The sequence below is a fragment of the Macaca fascicularis genome, chromosome 20 (assembly GCF_037993035.2).
Source record: "Macaca fascicularis isolate 582-1 chromosome 20, T2T-MFA8v1.1".
NCBI classification, from domain to species: Eukaryota; Metazoa; Chordata; class Mammalia; order Primates; family Cercopithecidae; genus Macaca; species Macaca fascicularis.
The window spans coordinates 85,641,506-85,665,225 of record NC_088394.1 but is presented as its reverse complement, the minus strand read 5'-3'; the positions used below and the strand labels follow the sequence as shown (position 1 = coordinate 85,665,225).

Here is a 23,720-nt window from a genome sequence, read left to right as displayed (position 1 = left end):
GCTGGGCGCGGGGCTCACGCCTGTAATCCCATCGCTAACTGCCTTTCTCTTTAACGAGTGCACTGAGGCCGGGCGCGGGGCTCACGCCTGTAATCCCATCGCTAACTGCCTTTCTCTTTAACGAGTGCACTGAGGCTGGGCGCGGGGCTCACGCCTGTAATCCCATCGCTAACTGCCCTTCTCTTTAACGAGTGCACTGAGGCTGGGCGCAGGGCTCACGCCTGTGATCCCATCGCTAACTGCCCTTCTCTTTAGAGTGCACTGAGGCTGGGCGCGGGGCTCACGCATGTAATCCCGTCGCTAACTGCCCTTCTCTTTAACGAGTGCACTGAGGCCGGGCGCGGGGCTCACGCCTGTAATCCCGTCGCTAACTGCCCTTCTCTTTAACGAGTGCACTGAGGCCGGGCGCGGGGCTCACGCCTGTAATCCCATCGCTAACTGCCTTTCTCTTTAACGAGTGCACTGAGGCCGGGCGCGGGGCTCACGCCTGTAATCCCATCGCTAACTGCCTTTCTCTTTAACGAGTGCACTGAGGCTGGGCGCGGGGCTCACGCCTGTAATCCCATCGCTAACTGCCCTTCTCTTTAACGAGTGCACTGAGGCTGGGCGCGGGGCTCACGCCTGTAATCCCATCGCTAACTGCCCTTCTCTTTAACGAGTGCACTGAGGCCGGGCGCGGGGCTCACGCCTGTAATCCCATCGCTAACTGCCCTTCTCTTTAACGAGTGCACTGAGGCCGGGCGCGGGGCTCACGCCTGTAATCCCATCGCTAACTGCCCTTCTCTTTAACGAGTGCACTGAGGCCGGGCGCGGGGCTCACGCCTGTAATCCCATCGCTAACTGCCCTTCTCTTTAACGAGTGCACTGAGGCTGGGCGCGGGGCTCACGCCTGTAATCCCATCGCTAACTGCCCTTCTCTTTAACGAGTGCACTGAGGCCGGGCGCGGGGCTCACGCCTGTAATCCCATCGCTAACTGCCCTTCTCTTTAACGAGTGCACTGAGGCTGGGCGCGGGGCTCACGCCTGTAATCCCATCGCTAACTGCCCTTCTCTTTAACGAGTGCACTGAGGCCGGGCGCGGGGCTCACGTCTGTAATCCCAGCACTCTGGGAGGCCGAGGCGGGCGGATCACCTGAGGTCAGGAGCTCGAGACCAGCCTGGCCGACGTGGGGAAACCCCGTCTCTATTAGGAATATAAAACTTAGCTGGGCGTGGTGGTGCGCGCCTGTGATCCCAGCTACTCAGGAGGCTGAGGCAGGAGAATCACTTGAACCCGGGAGGCGGAGTTTGCAGTGAGCTGAGATCGCACCACTGCACTCCAGCCTGGGCGACAGAGCAAGACGCCATCTCAAAAAAAAAAAAAAAAATCATTGAAAAGAACTGTGTTGACTTTGCACAGGCTGCGCCTTCTCTCCCTGTCCCTGATAACTGGTTTTCGTGATCTGGCCACCTGCCCTGCCTGCCTGGATTGGGTGGCCCCTTGTTTGTTGAGTGGCTGGCCATACGGTTCCCACACCGACCGCTCTCTTCCTCAGCACAGGAGGCTTCGGAGCACCCGCAGTCTCTCTGCCCTTGTGTCTGGGACGGGGATCCTTGCGGACGGGGTGGGCTGGGCTCAGGCCTCACTGCTGCTTGTCAGTTCTTTCCCCACGAGGGCGCAGGCCCTGGTCTTCACCTCTGGCTGGAACCACTGACCCCTCATTAACACATCATTGCCCCCAGCTGAGGGTGCAGGCGAGCTTGCCTGCTAGAACGCGAAGGTCGAGTCAAGACGACTGCGAGGCAGCACATGGGCTGGGGGCTGTGCAGAGGCCCTTCTGGGTTCCCAGGGGGGTCTCACTGTAGCAGCTGAGGAACCAAGTGCCCCTGGCACTCGCCGTAGTCAGGAGGCCATGCTTGCTACCACCCAGTCCTGCCTCCTACACCGCGGGTCCCACTGAAGTCACCCCTTTAACTAGAGGCCTCTGAAAACATGTCTCCTGTGTCTCCGTCCCAAAGCACGTCTTTGTCTGCACTCCTGGGGTCCAGAGGAACCAGAGACACAGTCTGATGTGCTGTCCCTGTCACAGCAGCAGGAGCTCAGCAGAGAGGACCCTCCCCTCCTGAATCTGCCTCTCTGGAAAAGGCTCACCTGGCCCCTCCCATCCCAGCCCCCAGCCCTCCTCTCACCAGCATCCCCAGACCCTCTGGACAGCAAGGCACAGAAACATTCTCAGGTGTCCTGGGATTTGGACTCAACCTGGGGGGGTCACAGGGAGTGGGGGCTTCTCACCAGCAGCCTCGGGCGGCACCCCAGCCATGATTCCTGGGAACAAACCTGAGGGTAGGGACCCCCGTGCACCTTTTCTGGGCCTGACCAGTTTTCTGTTCATGCTGAGGCCCCTGCAGCCCCTCTCCGGCCTCCTCCTCTGCTCCTGTTTCTCTTTTCAAAACTTAACAGCATCAGAACTTCAATGAAAAAGGCAGCTGACCTCTCAGTCTGCACTGCAGGGTTCCAGTGGCTGACTGGTACTCACAGCCGCCGGCCCTCTGGACCTTTGTTCTGGACTGAAATGCTCAAGGACAGGGACCGGGTCAGTCGCCAACTACCTGGCAGTGTTCTGGGTACTCCTGGGTACAGGGTTGCAAAGAAGACAGCACAAGTGAAAACTAGCCCTCACCACCAAGGCCTGTGTTCTAACCAGAGAGAAAACATAAATCCCTAAAAACAAAGTCAAAACAAGGCCACAGAAGTGACTCAACAAGGAAGTGGACCGTGGCTGCCTGGCCATGGACGTCAGTGATGGGGTCACAACTGTGAGGATGACAGAGCTGGGTCCTTGGGCCTCAGGATGCACACAAAGCAGAAGCGATGGGTTGGGGAATTCCAGGGGGGACACTGGGGTGTGAACCCAGAGCAGGACTGGCAGAAGGGTCCTAAGAGCCTCGTTCTCAAATGAGGCTGGGTTTTGTCAACAGACACCTGCCGTCCACTGCTGGGACTCTGAGGCAGCCCTACCCCAGCCTGCTGGTCATTTCACAGCGCTGAGACCACCAGGAGGGTACGCACAGCGGGGAGTGAGAGCCCCTGGGGCACAGGCGGGTGTCTAGGTCACCCAGCGGATGCCTCCAGCAGATCCCGGGCTACCCACTTACTTCCTTTCTGGGTAAGGCTCAAAGGACTCATCCGAAGACTGGGCGTTTTGCTTCTTGTCATTTTCGTCTTCACTCAAGACGTCTCTAGGAATGAAGACAGAATCTTCAGCAAAGCCCTGGGCCTGGGCAGTAACAGTTCCAACAACACCCCTGCCTAAAGATTACCACATGGACCCCCACGTCCCACGTTCGAGTTCTTCTGAAAATGTCTTAAATCTAGAATCCCCAAATTTCCAATCTCATTTCCGAACTCAAAGGACCGACCAGGCTCACAAGCCAGCAACCCCCACAAGCCATGTGCTCCGGGCACCAGGACACTGGACTTGGAAAGAGCACTTTCCACAGCAGCCCAGAAGGGGTGGAGGCTCTCAAAGGTGGCTTCCTGCTAAGCAGACTTTGAAAAATCAACCACCTCACCCCGAAACTGCGAACCCCTATGCAGCTGATGGGTTTGCCACGAGCCACTTCTAAGTTGACGCAAGTGGCTGGGTGTGGTGGCTCAGCCTGTAATCCCAGCACTTTGGGAGGCTGAGGCAGGTGGATCACCTGAGGTCAGGAGTTCAAGACCAGCCTGGCCAATACCGGGAAACCCTGTCTCTACTAAAAATACAAAAATTAGCTGGGCGTGGTGGGGGGCATCTGTAATCCCAGCTACTTGGGAGGCTGACGCGGGAGAATCGCTTGAAAGCGGAAGGTACAGGTCGCAGTGAGCTGAGACGGCGCCACTGCACTCCAGCCCGGGCAACAGAGTGAGGCTCAATCTAAAAACAAAGTTCACAAAAGGAAAAGAAAAAAGAAAAAGACTGTGGCCTTTATGCTGAAACCTGAGCTGTGGTTTCGTCTCCTGGTGGTCTTGAGGACAGCCTTAGCCAGCCCAGGTGCCTCCTGGCACCTGCCCGATTTCATCACTGGACACCCCACTGGGATTGCCCCCCAAACTGGGCTGTCCTCATTTGGATGAGGTGCGTCTGTGTTGCAGCCAAGGTTGACAGGAGAGGGTGGAAATGGTGCAAACCCCAGCCTGGCACAACTGCCCTGAGTGGCGCTTGGCTGAGAGGCAGGGGTGGCCCAGGGAGTTTGCAGACACTGATGGGGTCCCTTCTGAGGCCTGTCCTCCTCCAACACCTCCTCACGGAGCCTCTGCTTCAAGTCAGAACAGTGTCATAGTCAAGGGCTAAAGTCAGGCTTCCTCTACTCCAGAAACAGCTGGAGCGAACACAAAACCATAGCCCTAAAAGAGAAAACAGCAGCAGAAACAAAGGACCCAGCCACAAGGTGGTTTCAACAAACTCACTTCTAGGCTGCTCCAGGTCAGAAACCCTATCGAGCTCCCTCTGGAGCTGCCTCAGGTCTGGGGGTGCCCTCTGGCCCCCAGGAAACCACCAATCAGAGACAAGAAGCCTCGGAAGCTCCCCAGCCCTCCTCTCCTCCCACCTCGAGAGGAGGCGCGTCCCAGCCAGGGACAGACAGCCGGCCCCTGTGACGGCTTAGTTTGGTACCAGGGCACGGGCAGCTGGCCCTACGATGGCTGTTTGGTTTTTGAAGGAGAAATGTTAGGCTATTTAAACCCACTCTTCTCTCACCCCTCAGAAAGGTCACTGAACTCGTCTTTTACCCGATCATCCGAGGTTGAAGATGGGACCTGCTTCTCACCCAACTGCCCTGAGAAACAAAGAACAAAGTCCTGTCACCAACATGGAGCACAGAAAGGTCTCACCTGCCAGGAGGTACGACTCCACTACTGATGACCAGAAGGGAGCCTGGGGTCCCTGACCCGCAAGTTTCCCCCACCTCGGCCCCATCCCTGCCAAGAGTGCTACGCGGCCTCCGATCCTGTCCTGCCAGCCCGACGTCCAGAAACACACAGGCAGCAACAAGCATCAGAACCTCAGGAACAGCAGAACCAGAAAGCCCAGTCCTCCACAGACTCCGATCCAGTCATTCTAGGACAGCCTGGACTTGGTGGATGTTCTGAGACATTTAAACAATTACTGGGCCAGGCGCGGTGGCTCACGCCTGTAATCCCAGCACTTTGGGAGGCCGATGCGGGCGGATCACAAGGTCAGGAGAATCGAGACCAACCTGGCTAACACGGTGAAACCCTGTCTCCACTAAAAATACAAAAAATTGGGCCGGGCGTGGTAACTCATGCCTGTAATCCCAGCACTTTGGGAGGCTAGGGCGGGCGGATCACCTGAAGTCGAGAGTTGAAGACCAGCCTGACCACCATGGAGAAAACCCATCTCTTCTAAAACATACAAAATTAGCCAGGCATGGTGGTGGGTGCCTGTAATCCCAGCTACTCAGGAGGCTGAGGCAGGAGAACCGCTTGACCCTGGGAGGCGGAGGTTGCGGCTCACTGATATCGCGCCACTGCACTCCAGCCTGGGCAACAGAGTAAAACTTTGTCTCAAAAAAAAAAAAAAACTAAAAAAATACAAAAAATTAACCGGTGTGGTGGCACGAGCCTGTAGTCTCAGCTACTCATTAGGCTGAGGTAGGAGAATCACTTGAACCCAGGAGGCAGAGGTTGCAGTGAGCTGAGATCGTGCCGCTGCACTCTAGTCTGGGGAACAGAGCAAGACTCCATAAATAAATACTATTACTGTTCTCTCGGCCAGGCCTGGTGGTTTATGCCTATAATCCCAGGGTTTTGGGAGGCCAAGGCAGGAGAATCACTTGAAGCCAGAAATTCAAGACCAGCCTGGACAAAACAGTGAGACTCCATCTCTACTTAAAGTAAGTTTCTTTTTTTTTTTTTTTTTTGAGATGGAGTCTTGCTCTGTCGCCCAGGCTAGAGCGCAGTGGCAGGATCTCAGCTCACTGTAATCTCCGCCACCCAGGGTCAAGCGATTCTTCTGCCTCAGCCTCCCGAGTAGCTGGGACTACAGGTGCCCATCAGCACGCCCAGCTAATTTTTTTTTTTTTTGAGACGGAATCTCGCTCTGTCACCCAGGCTGGAGTGCAGTGGTGCGATCTTGGCTCACTGCAAGCTCCGCCTCCAGGGTTCATGCCATTCTCCTGCCTCAGCCTCCAGGGTAGCTGGGACTACAGGCGCCTGCCACCACGCCCGGCTAGTTTTTTGTTGTTTTTAGTAGAGACAGGGTTTCCCCATGTTAGCCAGGCTGGTCTCAATCTCCTGACCTCACAATCCGCCCGCCTCAGCCTCCCAGAGTGCTGGAATTACAGGCGTGAGCCATTGCACCTGGCCTAAAATAAGCTTTAAACAGTATTGTTCTCGGCCGGGCGCAGTGACTCACACCTGTAATCCCAGCACTCTGGGAGGCCGAGGCAGGTGGATCACAAGGTCAGGAGTTCGAGACCAGCCTGGCCAACATGGTGAAACCCCGTCTCTATTAAAAATACAAAAATTAGCTGGGCGTGGTGACGCGTGCCTGTAATCCCAGATACTCGGCAGGCTGAGGCAGGAGAAATGCTTGAACCAAGACCCGGGAGGCAGAGGTAGCAGTGAACCAAGATCGCACCACTGCACTCCAACCTGGGCTACAGAACGAGACTCTGTCACAAAAATACATACAAAGATAGGTAAAGAGGTAGTATTGTTGTCAACATACTGCATACAAGTTTAAAAACCAAGCAGCTCTAAGACGTGACACTCACAATCCTGTTCCTACCCAAGGCCCCCAAACCACACTGTCTCATCTGTGCACCCGTATCTTTCTGAACTATCTGGGTAGCTGAGTTTTTGTTTGAGACGGAGTCTTGCTCTGTCGCCCAGGCTGGAGTACAGCAGTGCGATGTCGGCTCACTGCAACCTCTGCCTCCCAGGCTCAAGTGATTCTCATGCCTCAGCCTCCAGAGTACCTGGGATTACAGGTGCCCACCACCATGCCTAGCTAGTTTTTGTATTTTTATTAGTGATGGGGTTTTGCTATGTTGGCCAGGCTAGTCTTGATCTCCGGACCTCAAGTGATCCGCCCACCTCAGCCTCCCAAAGTCTAGGATAACAGGTAGCTACGTTTTTTGGAAGCTCCCCTGAGGACTCAAGGTGGAGGCTGAGTGCCCAGGTGGGGACAGATACGCAGACCACACGCACGACAAGAGGCCGGAGGGAAACTGGCCCCAGCCCTCCTAACACAACATCCAGAAGCAGCTGCACCAGCCCACAGTGCTAAGGGTTCTGGGGCCCAAACAAGGGCCTTGTGTTCCCCTCAGCCTGTCAGCAGAGAAAGCTGCGCCACACTGGCCCACGCCAGGGTGTCACCAGGCGGCTGGCTGAGCGCCAGGAAATGACCTGCAGCTGGCCCAGGGCAGCAGCCACAGAGGCAATGGCCATTCTCTTCTCCCACGTCCACAGACAAGGCCCCATTCTTTTCTTCCTCAGTCCCCTCAGCCCCAAGCACAAGCTTAGAGGAAGACTAGATGGCTGATGAGCCACAGAAACTGCTGGAACAAAGCCCTGCTCACAGAGCAAGAGGCCGAGACAGGCCGGCCGCCCCTCCCTGCTCTCTGGCTGTGGTGAGCAGCCGCAGGTCGAAGCCCCAAGCTCTGTTCCTTCTCACACCGCGCTCCGGCCACCACCTAGAGCAGTGGAGACATCCACTTTCTGCAGAAAACCCTGCCCGGCTGAGGAGCACAGATCCTGGTCTAGCACCAGCAAGAGGTGCCTCCTACCTGGGGCCCCGCAGAGGGGCAGGCTTGGCTGAGGTGGGAAGCCCGACCTGGGCCCCACCGCGTCGCTGTCCGAAGGAGGCTGGGCCTCATCCGTGCTGGGCAGAATCTTGGTCTCAGCCCCAACTGGGGTCCCTGTCCCTTTACCCTGGGAGGTCTGAGGGGCATCCCCAGGGTTCCACCCTCGGTGCTGGGGCAGCCGTGGCGCCGTCTCCTTGTCCCATGGCCACTTGACCGCCAGCGCACTGTCCAGCAAGAAGGCTTTGCAGCTGGAGCTGGTGTCCATGGTGTAGTCGTGGCCCTGGTCGCAGCCCCACACGGCCTGGATGACGCCACAGTACTCAGAGGACAGTGTCCTCTGAAGGTGGGGCAGGGCCCTGCAGCTGGCCGCGTGTCCGTGCACCCATCCCACCAAGCCGTGCAAGCACTGGGGGCTTGACGTGATCAGATCCACTGCAGAGAGTCAACAGATATGTCAGCTCCATGGCTGGTGGGCACCCAGCCCACCCTCCACCGGGGGAGGACTCACCCAGACACGCTCCCTCCTCTGCCCCTGCTGGGAGCTGGGCACCGACCCTGCAAAGGATCAGTGTGGCCATGAGCAGGACAAGCAGGCGCAGGTTCACAGCGCGTGTGGTACGGGACCCTCTCAAGGTCTCAAACCTCAGCGGTCCCCATAGGTAACCTTCTCTTCCCTCACCCCAGCTCCTCCCAGTTCGTCTCTCCACACCAATCCCAGGCCTATTCACACCGAGCCTGGGCATGGCCCATTCCCGCCACCCAGAGGCTGCCGCCAAGGCATGCCCTGTCCCTCTCTCAGCACCCGTCACACTGCAGTGCTGACAGCCTGAACGTGCCCTCAACAGACTCGGGCGTACTTTGCACAAGGCTTCCGGCGACCCGTCGGGGAGACGTTGACCCTCTGCAGGAAGGACCTGAGGAGGCTGTGGCACTGGTAGAACTGGGCGTGGCAGCTCTTGCAGACAAACTGAGATAAGGCGGGGTCCTGGCGGACAGCCACCCCCAGCAGGCGCTGGAAGTCCCTGACGAGCACGCGCTCCTCTGCGGACGGCCTCTCCACGCTCGCTCCAGGCGCCCTCTCCGAGATGCCGCGCAGGCTTCTCGAGGAAAACTTCCCGTGGCAGAGGCGACAGTGACCCATGGCGAGAGCCCGGCCTGCTCCTGCACAGAGCGGCAGAAAGTGTTAGCAGCCGGCAAAGGCGGAGGCTCCCGAGCACGGGGCGTCCCGGACTCCAGGTTCGAGGGCAGCGCCTGCATCGCCCTCCGCGCGGCCCCCGGACACAGCAAGCGGCTCGGGCGCGCGGCTCTAGGCGGGACGAGCCGCCCTGTGGGGGATGCGGCCGCTGGTCCAAGAAATCTTTCAAATTTCAAAGGCCTCTGAAGCCTCCCAGCGAAACAGCTTCACGAGTGAAACCTGGAACTGCACCCTCCTCCCAGCGACCGCGAGACCCGGGGACGGCGCTGCGCCCTCCAGGAAACGCCGCGGTTTCCTGTCTGCCAAGTGCAGGTGCCGCCTCCTTTCCTGCTCCCGGAGAACACGAAGCCGGAGAGGGCGATTCCCACGCGCGGGCGCCCAAGGGCGACCTGCCCGCGGTGACATTGCTCCTCACGCCGGGTCCCTTCTGACCGAGCCCGCGGCCGGGGAGGCCGGGCCGGCGACGCCAGCGCCACGGAGCACGGGGAAAACCGAGCCGGCCGCCCAGCGCCTATCCAGACGCAGCCCCGAGTCCGCTGCGCGCTCGGCCGGGTGGAGGGGAGGCCGCGCCGCTTCCGGGCGTCAGTGCAGCTCCGCCCACGCGCAGTCCCCGCCGCGACCCCCGCCCGCCACGCCCGGGCCGTGGACCCACCTGCCTCGTCCACGCCGTCCTCGCCCGCGTCCCCGCAGTGCCCAACCGGGCCCCAGGCGCGCCGCGCCGTCGCCCCGTCCACCCTCGACCCGCCGCTGAGGGAAGGGCGGCCCCGAGCACGGCCGCCGCCGCCGCCGCCCGAGGCCCCGCGCTGCCGGGCCGCCCCAGGGGACAGGAAGCGGCCCAGCCGGTCCCGCTTCATGGCAGCGGAGGACGCCAGGAGAACCCCGCGGGCGCTGCCCGGCCCCGCTCGGCCCGTCTCGAGGTTCCTGGAGGACCCGGCGTTCGGCTCCGCTCGGCGCGCTGGAAGCGAGGCGGGGCGGGCGAGGGGCGGAGCGAGAAGCCAAGCGAGGCGGGCGGGGCGGGCCAGGGGCCAGGGGCGGGACCCCGCGGCCGAGGTTCCACGCGCGGTGCCAGCGCCCCCGCTCGTACCCGCTCCCCTCTCCGGCCCGAGAGCGGCTGTGCCCGCCGCTGCCGCCAATGGAGCGCTGGCCTGGGGCGGGGCGCTGGGCGGAGGGGCTCGCCGAGACCTCACGACGAGCCCTCCAGGGAGAGGCGACGCGGCCCTCCCCGCCTCTTACCGTGAGAGACGGAGGCGCGGGGCGGGCAGGCGCCGGCGGAGGCCACGCGGCGCGCAGGTGGCGGGCGGGCTGCAGAGGGGACGGGGGCCGGGGTCTCACGTAGACAGGGGCCTGGCTGCTGCGGTTAGACGCCCTTGGCAACTCCGTGAGGGACCCTTCCCGCCAGCCCCATCTAGAGACGGCGAAGGGGCCCGGCCCGGTCGCGACAACCCGCCCTAGCTCTGCCACCCCCGCCACTAACACCCGTGGGGCCCGAAGTACGCGCGGAGGGGGCCCATCGCCGGAAGTGCGGCCGCGTCCCTTCCGGCGGTCCGCCGCTCCGGCGGCTCCCGCACCCGCGCCGGCTGCGTTCCGGGCTCCCGGGCGCCCGCCCCGCCCCTCGGCTACCGCCGCCGCCTCCCCCGCCCGGCGCCATGGCCGCTGCGGCCGGGGACGGCACGGTGAAGCCGCTGCAGAGCGCCATGAAGTTGGCCAACGGGGCCATCGAGCTGGACACCGGCAACCGGCCCCGGGTGAGGCGGGGCGGGGGCGGGGCTTGGCCGCCGAGGGTGGCCCCTGGAGGGACCCCCGCCCCGGGAGGGCGAGGACTGGGCCGGCTCGGGCTGGGGACGCGGGGGCAGGCGCCAACGGGGACCCCCCGCGGTTCCCGGGCGAGGACGGGGGCGGGGCGCAGCCCGGCGTGCAGTGACCTTGGACAGCTCAGATCCTGCCGGTCTCGGCTTTGCAGTCCGCTCGCTGAGCCGGCGCATGAGAGCCTGGGCTCCAGCTGTTGAGATGCAGCGGGAGAGTCCCCAGGCCACCTTCCAAAACCCGTGTGACGAGCAGGTCCATGCGTTCGTGCACTTTTCTGGGCAGAGATGGTAGATTTAATCCGGTTGCCACAGGGGACGGAATCCAGAGAAGGCCACATGCCCGCTCGTTTGTGAGACTTTGCAGTCGCCTTAGAAAGGAAAAGCAGGCCGGAGGGGTGTGGCCCGTTTCTGAGATGGGGCCGAATCTAAGGTTGGCGACCAGGTAGAGAAGCCGGCTCAGCCACGCCCGGCTGCCCACGGAAGGAAGGAGCCTGCCTGTGCCTAGGAGAGGCCTCGTTCCTGAATCTGCCGCTTTCCCCAAGTTGGTTTTTAGGGCAGCAGGTGCCTCCACAAGTCAGAAATCCTGCCTGGATTGTATTTTGTCTTTTTCTCTGAGGCGTAGATTTAAAGATAGGTAACTTAACAGCTGGGGATGAAACAAACACACCATATTGCTGGGCGCGGTCGCTCACGCCTGTAATCCTAACACTTTAGGAGGCCTAGGCGGCAGATCACCTGAGGTCAGGTGTTCGAGACCAGCCTGGCCAACGCGGTGAAACCCCGTCTCTACTAAAAATACAAAAATTAGCCAGGCGTGGCAGTGCACACCTGTAATCCTAGCTACTTGGGACGCTGAGTAGGAGAATCACTTGAATCCGGGAGGCGGAGGTTGCAGTGACTCGAGATCCTGCTACTGTCCTCCAATCTGGGCGACAGAGTGAGACTCTGTCTCAGCAAAACAAACCACCATAATGTGGTTCCGATGACCTGCACCTCGTCAGAGGGGTCACACGGCCTTGAAACGTAACAGTCACATGTTCTAGGCTCCTGTGTACACTGGGAATACGTAACTCAGGGGTTCTGGGAAAGGGATTTCTCAGAACTTAAGCCGGGAAGTGATTTGAAAACTTCCAGTATCACTCCCTTTATCCTCTCAGGAAGTATTTTTTTAAGCCACTGAGTGAATCACCCTTGAGTTGCACAAGAAGGAAACGCCGCATAGAGTGAAAAATGACAGCAAACTGCTGAGGTCACTTCCCCAGGCCCACTGAATGAGAACATCAGTTCCTGTGCTGGAGAGAAAGGCAGTGAGAGGAGAAAGTGAGGTCCAGCTCGTCCCTGGCTCTCTCTCTCTCTCAGGTTCTGATGTGTTTTCCAAGTCTGCAGAGCAGTGATGCTGCCTGTGCCCCAGGCAGAAAACCGTGTTCCGGCTGCAGCCAACCACTGCAGGCTCAGTGTCTCTGGTGTATCTCAGAGATAAGCAGGTGGTGGGTGTTCCTTGCTTATCCCACAAGGGGATCCGGAAGGAATGATGGAGTCACTTCCCTCCACAGGCCTGACCCCACTGTTCTCTTTCCTGGACACAGGAGGCATACACAGAATACCTGAGGACCATCCACTATATCTCCCAGGCGTTACTGGAAGAAGTGGAAACCACTAAAGGTACGGCTCAGCCGGCCGGGCGCGGTGGCTCATGCCTGTAATCCCACCACTGTGGGAAGCAGAGGCGGGCGGATCACCTGAGGTCAGGAGTTCGAGACCAGCCTGGCCAACGTGGCGAAGCCCCGTCTCTACTAAAAATACAAAAAGTAGCTGGCCGTGGTGGCGGGCACCTGTAATCACAGCTACTCGGGAGCCTGAGGCAGAAGAATCACTTGAACCCAGGAGGCGTAGGCTGCAGTGAGCCGAGATCACCCCATTGTACTCCAGCCTGGGCAACAACAGCGAAAGTCCTTTTCAAAAAAAAAAAGAAAAAAGTCATGGCTAAGGCCTGCTGCTCCCTCCATGCTGGACAAATTGTGGGCAGCCTAGGCTGGGCGCGGTGGCTCACGCCTGTAATCCTACTACTTTGGGAGGCGAGGCAGGTGGATCACAAGGTCAACAGATCGAGACCATCCTGGCTAACACGGTCAAACCCTGTCTCTACTAAAAATACAAAAAAGCCGGGTGTGGTGGCAGGCACCTGTTGTCCCAGCTACTCGGGAGGCTGAGGCAGGAGAATGGCGTGAACCTGGGAGGCAGAGCTTGCCGTGAGCCAAGATCACACCACTGCACTCCAGCCTGGGTGACGGAGCCAAACTCCATCTCAAAAAAAAAAATTGTGGGCAGCCGAGCCATTGATGAGTGCCAGGCTTCGGGGGGGGCTCCTGTGTCCTTCCAGCCTGACCATCTGTAGCAGGTGGACCGGCCCACACTCAGTGTGATATAGTGGCAGGAAGGGACGAGTGTTGTGGGTAAGAGGATGGAGATTGGGGTGTGGCAAGACACTGGCTCCAGTGAGTGGCACAGAGGTGGGGCAGCATTCCAACAGTGGGGTGTGCAAAGGCCCTGAAATAGGAGTGGGCGGGGTGGGGCTGTGTGCATGCCTTGGGTGGAACTGGGGCTGTTCTGGTGTGAAGGAAAACTTGAAGAGGCTTTGAGGGAGAGACCAGCCTGGAAGCGGAGCCTCAGGTGAGGACTGAGGATGGCAGTGGCCGGACCACCCAGGATGGGAGCAGTAAACGGTCTGGAGATGTGTCCTGAGGGTGGAACAGAATAGACTTGCAGGAGGCACATGGTGACAGGAGCAGACTGGCGAGGGGGGGAACAGAAAGTTCCATGATGAACACATTAAGTTTGAGGGGGCCACCAGCCACTGGACATAGGAGCACAGAGGTCAGGGGGAGCTAACAGTTGCCCCAGCTCCCTAGGGAACCAGTGAGCTCAGCTGAGCTCTGGCGCTCCAAGATTGAGGAGTTGGGTGGAGGAGTGGCAGAGGATCCCCTGGGGAGAGCAAAGTCCCAGAAGACAGAGGAACGCCTGTGGCCCACCGTATCTGGCAAGGTGGGGATGGGTAAGGGCAGTTTCCGAAATCGGGGCCAGATAAGAAAATGGGAGTCTGTGAGAAGTTTTCTGTGAAAGGCAGCAGGGAGGTGGGTCAGGCGCTGGGGCAGTGGGTCCAGGGGTGAGTCACAGAGGCAGCTCCCACGTGTGCAGAAGGGCTGTGTGAGCAGGCCCGTGGTCACATGCAGAGGTGCTCCATGCCAAGCCTACAGGAAGGAAGGACTTTAGGGACACAGCCAGTGGGAGACGGGTGAGGCAGTTCCCCTCAGCACGTCCTTGTCTCTGTAAAACAGCCACTTCCCATTTAGGGTCTAGGCTCTGACAGGCCTTGATGAGGGACACACAGACTTAGCAGGCTCAGGAGGCAAAACCAGGGCAGATGATTAGAGATGAGTGGGTGGGGGGGCTTGCCCGGGGTCCACGGTGGGGCAGGGGGCTTGCCTGGAGTCCATGAGGGAGTCGGCTTGCCCGGGGTCAGTGGGGAGTGGAAGGGGCAGTGGGCTTGCCCAGGGTCCATGGGGGGCAGTGGGGGATGGGGGGGCAGTGGGCTTGCCCAGGGGCAGTGAGGGGTTGGGGGGCAGTGGGCTTGCCTGGCTTTTCCATTGCCTCATTTTATCTCAGCAATAGGTAACGGTGATAGAGCCAACTGTGACCAGCCTTCTTGTCCCTCCTCCAGAAGCTAGGGAGACTGTGCCCCCGGACACCTCCAAGATGCTGAAGCTAGCGCAGCAGTGTCTGGAGAGGGCCCAGTCAACGGCCACCAAGCTTGGTGGGTCTCCTGCAGTAGGCGGCTCTCCTGGGGCATCCCCCAAGCCTGCATCTCCTCTGTGGGATGTGGGCCCACCGCTTGACCTCTGGCTACCGATGGCTTGCAGGGAAAACACGCCTGAAGCCAACCATGCCTGCCGCTGCTCCCATCCCCCAGCCTGCCGGCAGACACCGCCGCGTCTACTCCGACGAGGGAGGGAAGCTCTCTCCTTTTCTGCCACCCGAGATCTTCCAGAAGCTTCAGGGGGCAGAGTCACAAAGCTCTAAGAAGTAAGATGGGCAAGACGGGAGTTGGGCTGAGCCTGGGATTGGGTTTTTGAGGCTGAGGAAAATGAGGTGATCACAGTGAATTTTTAAAAAATGAGTCCCGGAATGGGAATATCCTCTTGCCTGATACAGCCAAATGCAGGCTGGGCACGGTGGCTCACGCCTGTAATCCCAGCACTGTGGGAGGCCGAGGCGAGCAGATCACCTGAGGTCAGGAGTTCCTGACCAGCTTGGCCAACGTGGGGAAACCCTGTCTTTACTAAAAATACAAAAATTAGCTGGCTGTGGTGGCGTGCACCTGTAATCCCAGCTACTTGGGAGACTGAGTCAGGGGAATCACTCGAGTCTGGATGGTGGAGGTTGCAGTGAGCCAAGATCACGCCATTGCATTCCAGCCTGGGCAACAAGAGCAAAACGCCATCTCAAAAAAAAAAAAAAATTAGGCATAGTGGTGTGCCCCTGTAGTCCCAGCTACTAGGGAGGCTGAGGTGGGAGGGTGGGAGGCTCACTTGAGCCTGACAGGTTGAGGGTGCAGCCGTAATGGTGCCAGTGCACTCCAGCCTGGGCAACAAAACGAGACTCTAATAAAAAAAAAAATTAGCTGGGAACAAGAATAAATTACATATATATGTCTAAGTACATGCATACGTACAAAAGTGAGCAGACAAGTTTATAATAGCATAGCAGACATAGCTGAAGAGCAAATTCATGTATTGGAAAAAAGGTCAAAAGATATCCAGAATGAATCACAGAAACAAAAATTAAAGACAGAAAACAAGAGATGGAGCTGGGCGCAGTGGCTTACGCCTGTAATCCCAGCACTTTGGGAGGCCAAGGCGGGCGGATCACAAGGTCAGGAGTTCGAGACCAGCCTGGCCAATATGGTGAAACCCCGTCTCTACTAAAAATACAAAAATTGGCCGGGCGCGGTGGCTCAAGCTTGTAATCCCAGCACTTTGGGAGGCCGAGACGGGCGGATCACGAGGTCAGGAGATCGAGACCATCTTGGCTAACACGGTAAAACCTCGTCTCTACTAAAAAAAAATACAAAAAACTAGCCGGGCGAGGTGGTGGGCGCCTGTAGTCCTAGCTACTCGGGAGGCTGAGGCAGGAGAATGGCGGGAACCCGGGAGGCGGAGCTTGCAGTGAGCTGAGATCCGGCCACTGCACTCCAGCCTGGGCGACAGAGCGAGATTCTGTCTCAAAAAAAAAAAAAGCCGGGCGTGGTGGCGGGTGCCTGTAGTCCCAGCTACTAGGGAGGCTGAGGCAGGAGAATCGCTTGAACCCAGGAGGCGGAGGTTGCCATGAACCTAGATCATACCAGTGCACTCCAGCCTGGGTGACAGAGTGAGACTATGTCACACACATACAAAAAGAGAGAGATGGAAAGCCTAACGTGTTCACTGGAGTTCCAGAAAGAAAATGGGAGAGAGGCATTATTAGACGTTAGAATGGCAGACAGTTGTCTAGAACATCATGATGAAAAATACAGACACAAATGCAAAAAGCCCAATGAATCCCAAGTGGGAGAGACAAGAAGGGCCCACTCTGTCCCTGCTGTGGTGGCGCCTGGCTTCCCAGTCACCTCGTTTCTGCAAGTGTGGCTTCAGGGCAGGGTGGCCAGGAGCCAGGCTCTGTCTTTCCTCCTCCTTGTCCCCACCACCACCCTCTACTGTCCCTGACAGTAGGAAGGTAAGAGGGACGGAAGCTTTCAAGGTGGAGTGGCTGTTAGGAGCTGTCTAAGGGAGGCAGAACGCTTCTTCCTTTCACGGGTCACAGACTGCTCTAGCCGTTTGACCCATATAGTGCCTTTAAAGCAGCGGTGTCCAATCTGTTACCTTCCCTGGGCCGCGCTGGAAGAACTGTCTTAGGCCACACATAAAACACATTAACACTAACGATAGCCGATGAGTTTTAAAAAAAAATTGCAAGGCCGGGCTCAGTGGCTCATGCCTGTCATCCAGCACTTTGGAAAGCCAAGGCAGGCGGATTACCTGAGGTCACGAGTTCGAGATCAGCCCGGCCAACATGATGACGCCCCCATCTTTACTAGAAACTATAAACATTAGCCGGGCGTGGTGGCGCACACCTGTAGTCCCAGCTACTTGGGAAGCTGAGGCAGGAGAATCACTTGAACCCGGGAGGCGGAGGTTTCAGTGAGCCGAGACTGTGCCACTGCACTCCAACCTGAGCAACAGAATGAGACTCTGTCTCAAAAAAACAAACAAAAAAAATTGCAAAAACAGGGTTTTTTTGTTTTTTTGTTTTTTTTTTTTGAGACACAGTCTCTGTCATCCAGGCTGGCATGCAGGCACGTGCTACCACGCCCGGCCAATTTTTGGTATTTTTAATAGAGACTGGGTTTCACCATGTTAGCCAGGATGGTCTCAATCTCCTGACCTCGTGATCTGCCCGCCTTGTCCTCCCAAAGTGCTGGGATTACAGGCATGAGCCACTGTTCCCGGCCCCCAGTGATGTTTTAAGGAAGTTTAGGAATTTGTGTTGGGCCACATTCAAAGTCATCCAGCCCTCGGGTTGTTGCACAAGCGTGCTTTAACAGGATTCATGCTGTTGCCAAACACGTATAACTAATCTCCATAGAAGTCCAGTGGTCCAGCTTCTCTTGAAAAGCCAAAAGTCCTGGCAATACCAAAACCTGTTTTTTTTGTTGTTGTTGTTGTTAACGTTTTTTGTTTTGGTTTTGGTTTTTTGAGACAGAATCTCGCTCTATCACCCCGGCTCAAGTGCAGCGGCCAGATTTCGGTTCACTGCAACCTCGCCTCCCGGGATCAAGCAGTTCTGCCTCAGCCTCCCGAGTAGATGGGATTACAAGCGTGCACCATCAAGTCCACTAATTTTTGTATTTTTAGTGGAGATGGGCTTTCACCATGTTGGCCAGGCTGGTCTCGAACTCCTGACCTCAGGTGATCCACCTGGCCTCAGCCTCCTAAAGTGCTGGGATTACAGGCAGGAGCCACTGCACCTGGCCAAAATCTGGGTTTTGGAAGAGGAAGCAAGAAGGGGCAGATGTTGCAGCCCAGGCCAGATAGCTCCCCTCCTCTTCCTCCTCACCTCCTGGCCTCAGAGCAATCCGGGAGGATGAGAGAGGCTCCTCTGGTGGCCAGACACCACTGGGCTTCCTGGGGTCTAGAGGTCTAGACAGCAGCTCTGTCACATTTCCAGAGAGCTGACGCCACTGGAGGAGGCCTCCCTGCAGAATCAGAAGCTGAAGGCTGCGTATGAGGCCCGAATGGCCCGGCTAGACCCCAGCCAGGCCATGCAGAAGACGTCCCTAGTGAGTGCGGGCTGCAGAGGGCCTGGGGGGCGTCGGCGCGGGCTGTGGGGGGCGTCGGTCTTACTCCCTCCTTCCCCGCCCAGACCCTCTCTCTACAGCGGCAGATGATGGAGAACCTAGTGATCGCCAAAGCCCGGGAGGAGACAGCACCCTTTCTGACCTCACCCGAGGGGAAACTCGGTGTGGCTTTGAGCCAAGGGCAGAGAAGGGGACAGCGAGGGGGGCGGAGGTTCCAGGGTCGGGGTACAGGGCTGAGGGGCTTCCCGCTTTGCAGAGGCATGGCCTCAGGGGAAGGTCCTCACCCCCATCCCCCAGGCTCTCTGGCTCGGCTCTCCTGGCTTGAGCGCAGGCTACCTTCTGCCCCAGAAGCCTCACCTGGGGACAGCCCCTCATTGGGGGGGGGGTCCCTGTGACGTCTCGGCCTCTCGGGGTGTGGGACGGGGTTGGGAACCGAGGGCCCGCTCAGATCCGACGCTCGGCCCCTTGACTCTGCACCCAGCTCCAGAGAAAGATGGAGGAGCGCCGGCTGCGGCTCCAGGAGGCCGCCAACAGGTGGGATTCCTACCCGCCCCTGGGGCGGCGGCGGGGAGGGCCTGGCCCGGGGACCCACCACGTGCCTTTCTCCCCAGGAGGTTTTGCAGCCAGGTCGCCTTGACCCCGGAGGAACGGGAGCAGCGGGCCCTTTACGCCGCCGTCCTGGAGTACGAGCAGGACCACGTGCGTCCCCCTCCGGCCCAGGCTTTGTAGGAGGATCCCGGCGAGGGGGCGGGGCCAGAGCCGAGTGGGAGGGTCTAGTGAGGGGCGGGGCCAGAGTCGCGTGGGAGGGCCCAGTGAGGGGGCGGGGCCAGAGTCGCGTGGGAGGGCCCAGTGAGGGGGCGGGGCCAGAGCCGCGTGGGAGGGCCCAGTGAGGGGGCGGGGCCAGAGCAGAGTGGGAGGGCCCAGCGAGGGGCGGGGCCAGGGCTGCGTGGGGGCGGGGTTTAGCGAGGGGGCCAGACCAGGGGTCGCGTGGGAGGGTCCCAGCGTGGGAGGTCCCAGCAAGGGAGCAGGGCCAGGTTCACCTAAGGTCTCCTTCAGGTGTGGGTGGGGGCGGGGGCGGGGCGCTGGCGCTGGGTTTCTTGCACCCAGGACGGGCTCCCACAGTCTCTAGGGGTCGGCATTGGTGGGAGATGAGGCGCGTCCGGTCGTGGCGGACCCACTGTGCTTTCCTTCAAGGCCACTTGTCCCATAGGACTGGCCGAAGCACTGGAAGGCCAAGCTCAAGAGGAGCCCGGGGGACCTGTCACTCGTGACCAGCCTGGTCTCACACCTGCTCAGGTAGCTGGGCCTTCAGGCCCCGCAGAGCCCCTGCGCACCGGCCTTGGGCGCCTCTCCCTGGTGCCAGGTGCCGGAGAGGGGCTGGACTGACCCAGGGACCCTGTGCCCCGGCCACGTGGACACCGCAGCTCCCTTTGCGCCGAGGGCGGTTCTCGGCTTCTCTAACCTCCCCAGCGCGGGCGGGGGCAGACTTTCCAACATTCACTGTCAGGAGGTAACGCGAGTCACTTCTCTGAAACCGGGCGTAGCGCAGCGCCTGTGGATGCCACGGGGAGGCCGGGGCTGGCCGCGTTCTCACGCCCTCCTCTCCCGCAGCCTCCCCGACCACCCGATCGCGCAGCTCCTGAGGCGGCTGCAGTGCGCCGTGTACAGCGCCCTGTACCCCGCCGTGAGCAGAGCAGCCGCGCCAGCCCCGGGCTGCTGCCCCCCGACCCCCAACCCCGGAAGCCGACGGCTGCGGCCCTCGCAGAGCCTCCATTGCATGCTATCCCCGCCCGAGCCCAGCGCGGCCCCGCGGCCCCAGGACTGCCCCCCCACGCCCCCACTCCAGCCCGGCCCCGTGGGGCCTCCCTCGCCCCTGGGGGACACCGCATCTGGATTGCCGGACAAGGACAGCTCATTCGAGGACCTGGAGCAGTTCCTGGGGACGTCTGAGCGGCAGGGCCAGGGCCGTGGGGTGCAGCCGGAGCCCCAGCTGCAGCAGCTGAAGAGCGCGGTGGAGGAGATCCACAACGCCATCGGTGAGGCCAGGCCCTCCCTGGGAGAGCAGCCGCAGCTCTCCACCCCTGCTTGCTGGTCCATTTCAAGCTTGTTTGGGGAAGGGTCTGTCAATCAGAGCCTCTGATCAGACTCATGTCCACCAGCCTACGCCTCAGCCCTTCTCATTTTGGAAATAGACTGGTAGCGACGGGGTTTCACCATGTTGGTCAAGCTGGTCTCAAACTCATGACCTCAGGTGATCTGCCCACCTCGGCCTCCCAAAGTGCTGGGATTACAGGCGTGAGCCACCGCGCCCGGCCTAGAGTTTTCTAAGAACCAGTGAGGGCCCCCGACAGCCCCCCCAGCGGCGATCTCGCTGTGCTGCCCACACACTGAGGAACTTGGCCAGGGTCCCCACCCACAGGGGTTGATTCTAAAGGCTCCCCTGGTCCCTGCGGTTTTGGGTAAAGGCCCTTTTGAGAAAGGATCATTCTCCGGTGTTTTCTCAGTTTCTGGTCCCAGACTCCCTGCCCTGGGCCAGGAGGGTCGGGGGTGGGTGCAGGAGGCTTGAAGGCGGTGGAAAGAGGACCAAACAGGGCCCTCTCCCCTCTGCTCCTGGACACCGCCAGTTGGTCTACCTCTCAGAGAGCTTGCTTGGGCGGAAGAAGGCCCCATGGCTTAGAGCCACTTGACCCGGCAGGGGAGGAACCTATGTGGACGTGTCTGGCTCTGTTCCCAGCAGACAGGCTGCTCTCGCTGACCCTTCTGGCCTTTGAAGGCCTAAACACAGCTGCCTCCAAGGACCGCTGCCTGGCATGCATTGAGGAGCCCTTTTTCTCCCCGCTGTGGCCTCTGCTGCTGGCCCTGTACAGGTATGGGCCCAGCCGTACAACCACTCGTGTGGCCTGGTGTCTCCCAGGAGGCCTGCCCTGCTCCCTGGCACTGTCTGCTCCCCTCAATGCCCCCTAGCCTGTGGCTTTCCCTGAGGCCATCCTCAGGCGCTTCCAGTTTGCAGGTAGGACTGTGGGCACCCTCCCGTGCCTGGCGTCTTGCGAACACTGGAGCTCTTTGCTTGGGATACATCGTCAGTTTTCTCCAGGCCTGAGCTCCAGCCACAGCCCTGCTTCTGTCCCTGGGGCAAGGTCCCTGGGGCAAGGTCCCTGGGGCAGCTTAGCCTGGTCTCTCTCTGCCCCAGGAGTGTGCACCGAGCCCGGGAGGCTGCCCTGAGCAGGAGCATGGAGCTCTACAGGAATGCACCCCCCACCGCCATTGGCATCCCCACCAAGCTCCTCCCCCAGAACCCTGAGGCCAAGGGGGCCATTGGCTACCCCTACTGCGCTGCGGCCCAGGAGCTTGGACTGCTGGTCCTGGAGAGCTGCCCCCAGAAGAAGCTGGAGTGCATAGGTCAGCAGGGGGAGGGGCAGGCTCCCATCCCAGTAGGTGACCTGGAGCCTGTGTCTTCATCACTGAGCTTCTGTTGTCACGTGCCGGTGGGGAGGGGGGAGACCAGGACAAAGTGGAGTCTGAGCAGTGTCCCCAGGGTCACCGCAGCTCTTCCCAGTCTCAGCAGTGTCCCCAGGGTCACCGCAGCTCTTCCCAGCCCTGCACACCAGGATGTGGGCGGGTGGGTGGGCGAGGTATCAGGGGTGGCTCAGGCTGCTCCTGAAACGCTGCCTGTGGTGCAGTGCGGACCCTGCGGGTCATCTGTGTCTGCGCGGAAGACTACTGCCCCACGCCGGAGGCCACACCCCAGGCCGGGCCCCAGCCCATCGCTGCAGCTGCCATGTGAGTCCCAGGAGGGTGAGGTATGGCCAGGGAGGAAGGGCCATAGAAAGGCAATGGTCACAGGAGGGACTGTCTTCCTGCCCCTTAGCCTCGTGCCAGCCGGCTGCACTGTACAAGCAGGAGGGGCCGTGTGGGCCCAGCCCTGGCTCCGCAGTGCAGTTTAGGGACAGCCTCACCACACCCAGGGGGCTTCCTGTGCCTCGGGACAGGAGGGCACAGAGATTGCGGCCAGCACGGCCAGGATGGCTCCACAGCTGCTGGGTTTGTGGAGTGAGAGGCCCCTGGCCCCAACCCACGGCCACTGTGCCCTCCCCACAGTGGTGCCGATGACCTGCTGCCCATCCTGTCCTTCGTGGTGCTAAGGAGCGGCCTCCCTCAGCTGGTGTCAGAGTGCGCAGCCCTGGAGGAGTTCATCCATGAGGGGTAGAGCCCGGCGGGGGCAGGGCGGGGGCAGGGCAGGGGTCTGTGTGGGAAGAGCAGGGACCTCATCCCTCAACCTAAACGGTGGTTGTCAGTGGCATCTGGGAGGGCAGTGTGTGGCTCCGTCACAGCCACGCCTTTGGACAGCCCCTGTGGGTCTACCTGCAGAGTGCCTGCTGCCACATGTCCCGTGCCTTCGCTTAGCTCAGCCTCTCCCCAACAGCAGGAGCTGGGGGCTGCCCCAAGCAACATCTGCCTGGGGAGGGGACAGTCAGGGGATGGAGGGGCATCCCTGGCTCTGCCGTCCAAGGACAAGCACAGAGTGGCTGGGAAAGGCCCCCTCTAGCCCAGCCGCCCTGACAGCCCCACCTGCACACCCTCAGCACCCAGATCCTGAACTGGGAGGGCAGACACTGCCGTCTGGAGGGCCGGGGGTGTCCCTCTGTTCCTCCAGATGACACCGGCTGCCCCTGCCATCCGTGCAGGTACCTAATCGGAGAGGAGGGCTACTGCCTGACATCACTGCAGAGTGCCCTGAGCTACGTGGAGCTGCTGCCCCAGGGAGGCCTGGCCAAGTAGTAGAGCCAGACCCCAGGGCCCCTGCAGGGCCCGGCCTCGCCTCCCAGGGCCATCTCTCCTGCACCTAGAGCCACGGGGTCTACTGAGGACCATCCTGGAGCCTCACGCTGCTCTGCACACGGCGGGGGCTTGTCCACTGTGGTGTACTCTCCGGCTCTTGCCCCTTCCCCACCTCACATCTAACCCTGGAGCTTGGGGTTGGCACCTCTGCCCCAATAGAGTGGGGCTGAATCAGCTCCAGGAGGAACCTGCTCACCTGTGCAGGCGTCAGAGAGGCCCCGAGAAGGGAAGCTGCGGGCTCCGGTGGGTGCGGGCTCCGGTGGGTGCGGGCTCAGCGATGAGCATCTGGCTGGGTTTGCTCAGCGCCTCACTGGGGCAGCTCCTGGGGAGCGTCAGGGAAGAGGGGTCCCTGAGCCAGCCAGCGGTGGAGACGGCAGTCCAGTTTCTGTCCCCTGTGACCCCTAGAAGGGGAGTTGTAGCCCCATGAACTAGTTTCTTGTCTGGATCAGGAACAAGGGCCGGCTGGTGCCCGGGGTGCACCTGGTGGGAGGCTGTGCTGTTCGCTGATGGGCGGGGACATCCCTGCGGGGTCCAGGGCTCTGAGCCCAGGACATTCCCTGCCCCTTGCTCACCTTGCCTGTGGGCCGTGAACATTCCGGGACCCTGGGCATCTTCTCCAGGTCCGTGCAGCCCAAGGGTCAGCCCTCTTTAACTGTCACATGCTGCCCCCACCCAGCCTGAAATAAAGAGGTCACTGCTGTGC

At 60.2% G+C, this 23,720-nt stretch overlaps 2 protein-coding genes across 33 annotated transcripts in view; one reads left to right on the top strand and one right to left on the bottom strand.

Moving 5' to 3' along the window:
* ZNF276 (zinc finger protein 276) overlaps nucleotides 1–10,488 on the bottom strand; it is a 20,984-nt gene extending 10,496 nt beyond the window's left edge. The window contains exons 1-7 of one of the 8 annotated variants that reach the window (XR_012429428.1): nucleotides 9,636–10,488; nucleotides 8,646–8,949; nucleotides 8,297–8,343; nucleotides 7,771–8,220; nucleotides 4,751–4,797; nucleotides 3,960–4,366; nucleotides 3,136–3,219 (exon numbers count right to left, since the gene is read on the bottom strand). Coding sequence is in view for 3 of the 8 variants with exons in the window: in XM_045382121.3 (XP_045238056.2) it covers nucleotides 3,136–3,219; nucleotides 4,719–4,797; nucleotides 7,771–8,220; nucleotides 8,297–8,343; nucleotides 8,646–8,949; nucleotides 9,636–9,837 (1,166 nt within the window). In the remaining 5 variants the exon portion in view is untranslated. Of the gene's footprint in view, nucleotides 1–3,135; nucleotides 3,220–3,959; nucleotides 4,367–4,718; nucleotides 4,798–7,770; nucleotides 8,221–8,296; nucleotides 8,344–8,645; nucleotides 8,950–9,635 lie in introns of all 8 variants that reach the window. The other 7 variants (XR_012429426.1, XR_012429427.1, XR_012429429.1 and 4 more) reach the window with 7 other exon arrangements.
* On the top strand, nucleotides 10,011–23,720 carry VPS9D1 (VPS9 domain containing 1). Of its 25 annotated transcripts, none has more exons than XM_074028101.1 (16): nucleotides 10,011–10,217; nucleotides 12,148–12,272; nucleotides 12,375–12,450; nucleotides 14,507–14,599; nucleotides 14,706–14,868; nucleotides 18,049–18,160; nucleotides 18,244–18,306; nucleotides 18,660–18,712; nucleotides 18,790–18,877; nucleotides 19,389–19,474; nucleotides 19,790–20,214; nucleotides 20,916–21,045; nucleotides 21,369–21,577; nucleotides 21,859–21,958; nucleotides 22,277–22,381; nucleotides 22,864–23,720. In XM_074028101.1, exons 4-16 carry the CDS (start codon nucleotides 14,542–14,544, stop codon nucleotides 22,955–22,957), a joined length of 1,686 nt encoding a protein of 561 aa, XP_073884202.1. In that variant the 5' UTR covers nucleotides 10,011–10,217; nucleotides 12,148–12,272; nucleotides 12,375–12,450; nucleotides 14,507–14,541; the 3' UTR covers nucleotides 22,958–23,720. The 25 variants fall into 25 exon arrangements, 24 of the variants coding, with proteins under 24 accessions (XP_073884202.1, XP_065393317.1, XP_073884201.1 ...); XM_065537245.1 differs by having other exon boundaries at nucleotides 20,913–21,045; XM_074028100.1 differs by having other exon boundaries at nucleotides 12,148–12,275.

What these genes read in the sequence shown, in the direction of transcription:
- VPS9D1 (XM_045382108.2), top strand. Translation starts at nt 10,630, where the DNA reads ATGGCCGCTGCGGCCGGGGACGGCACGGTGAAGCCGCTGCAGAGCGCC. An exon ending in GTCAACGGCCACCAAGCTTG is followed by an intron (nt 14,600 to 14,705) that starts GTGGGTCTCCTG and finishes GATGGCTTGCAG; the next exon opens with GGAAAACACGCCTGAAGCCA. An exon ending in CTGCTGCTGGCCCTGTACAG is followed by an intron (nt 21,046 to 21,368) that starts GTATGGGCCCAG and finishes TCTCTGCCCCAG; the next exon opens with GAGTGTGCACCGAGCCCGGG.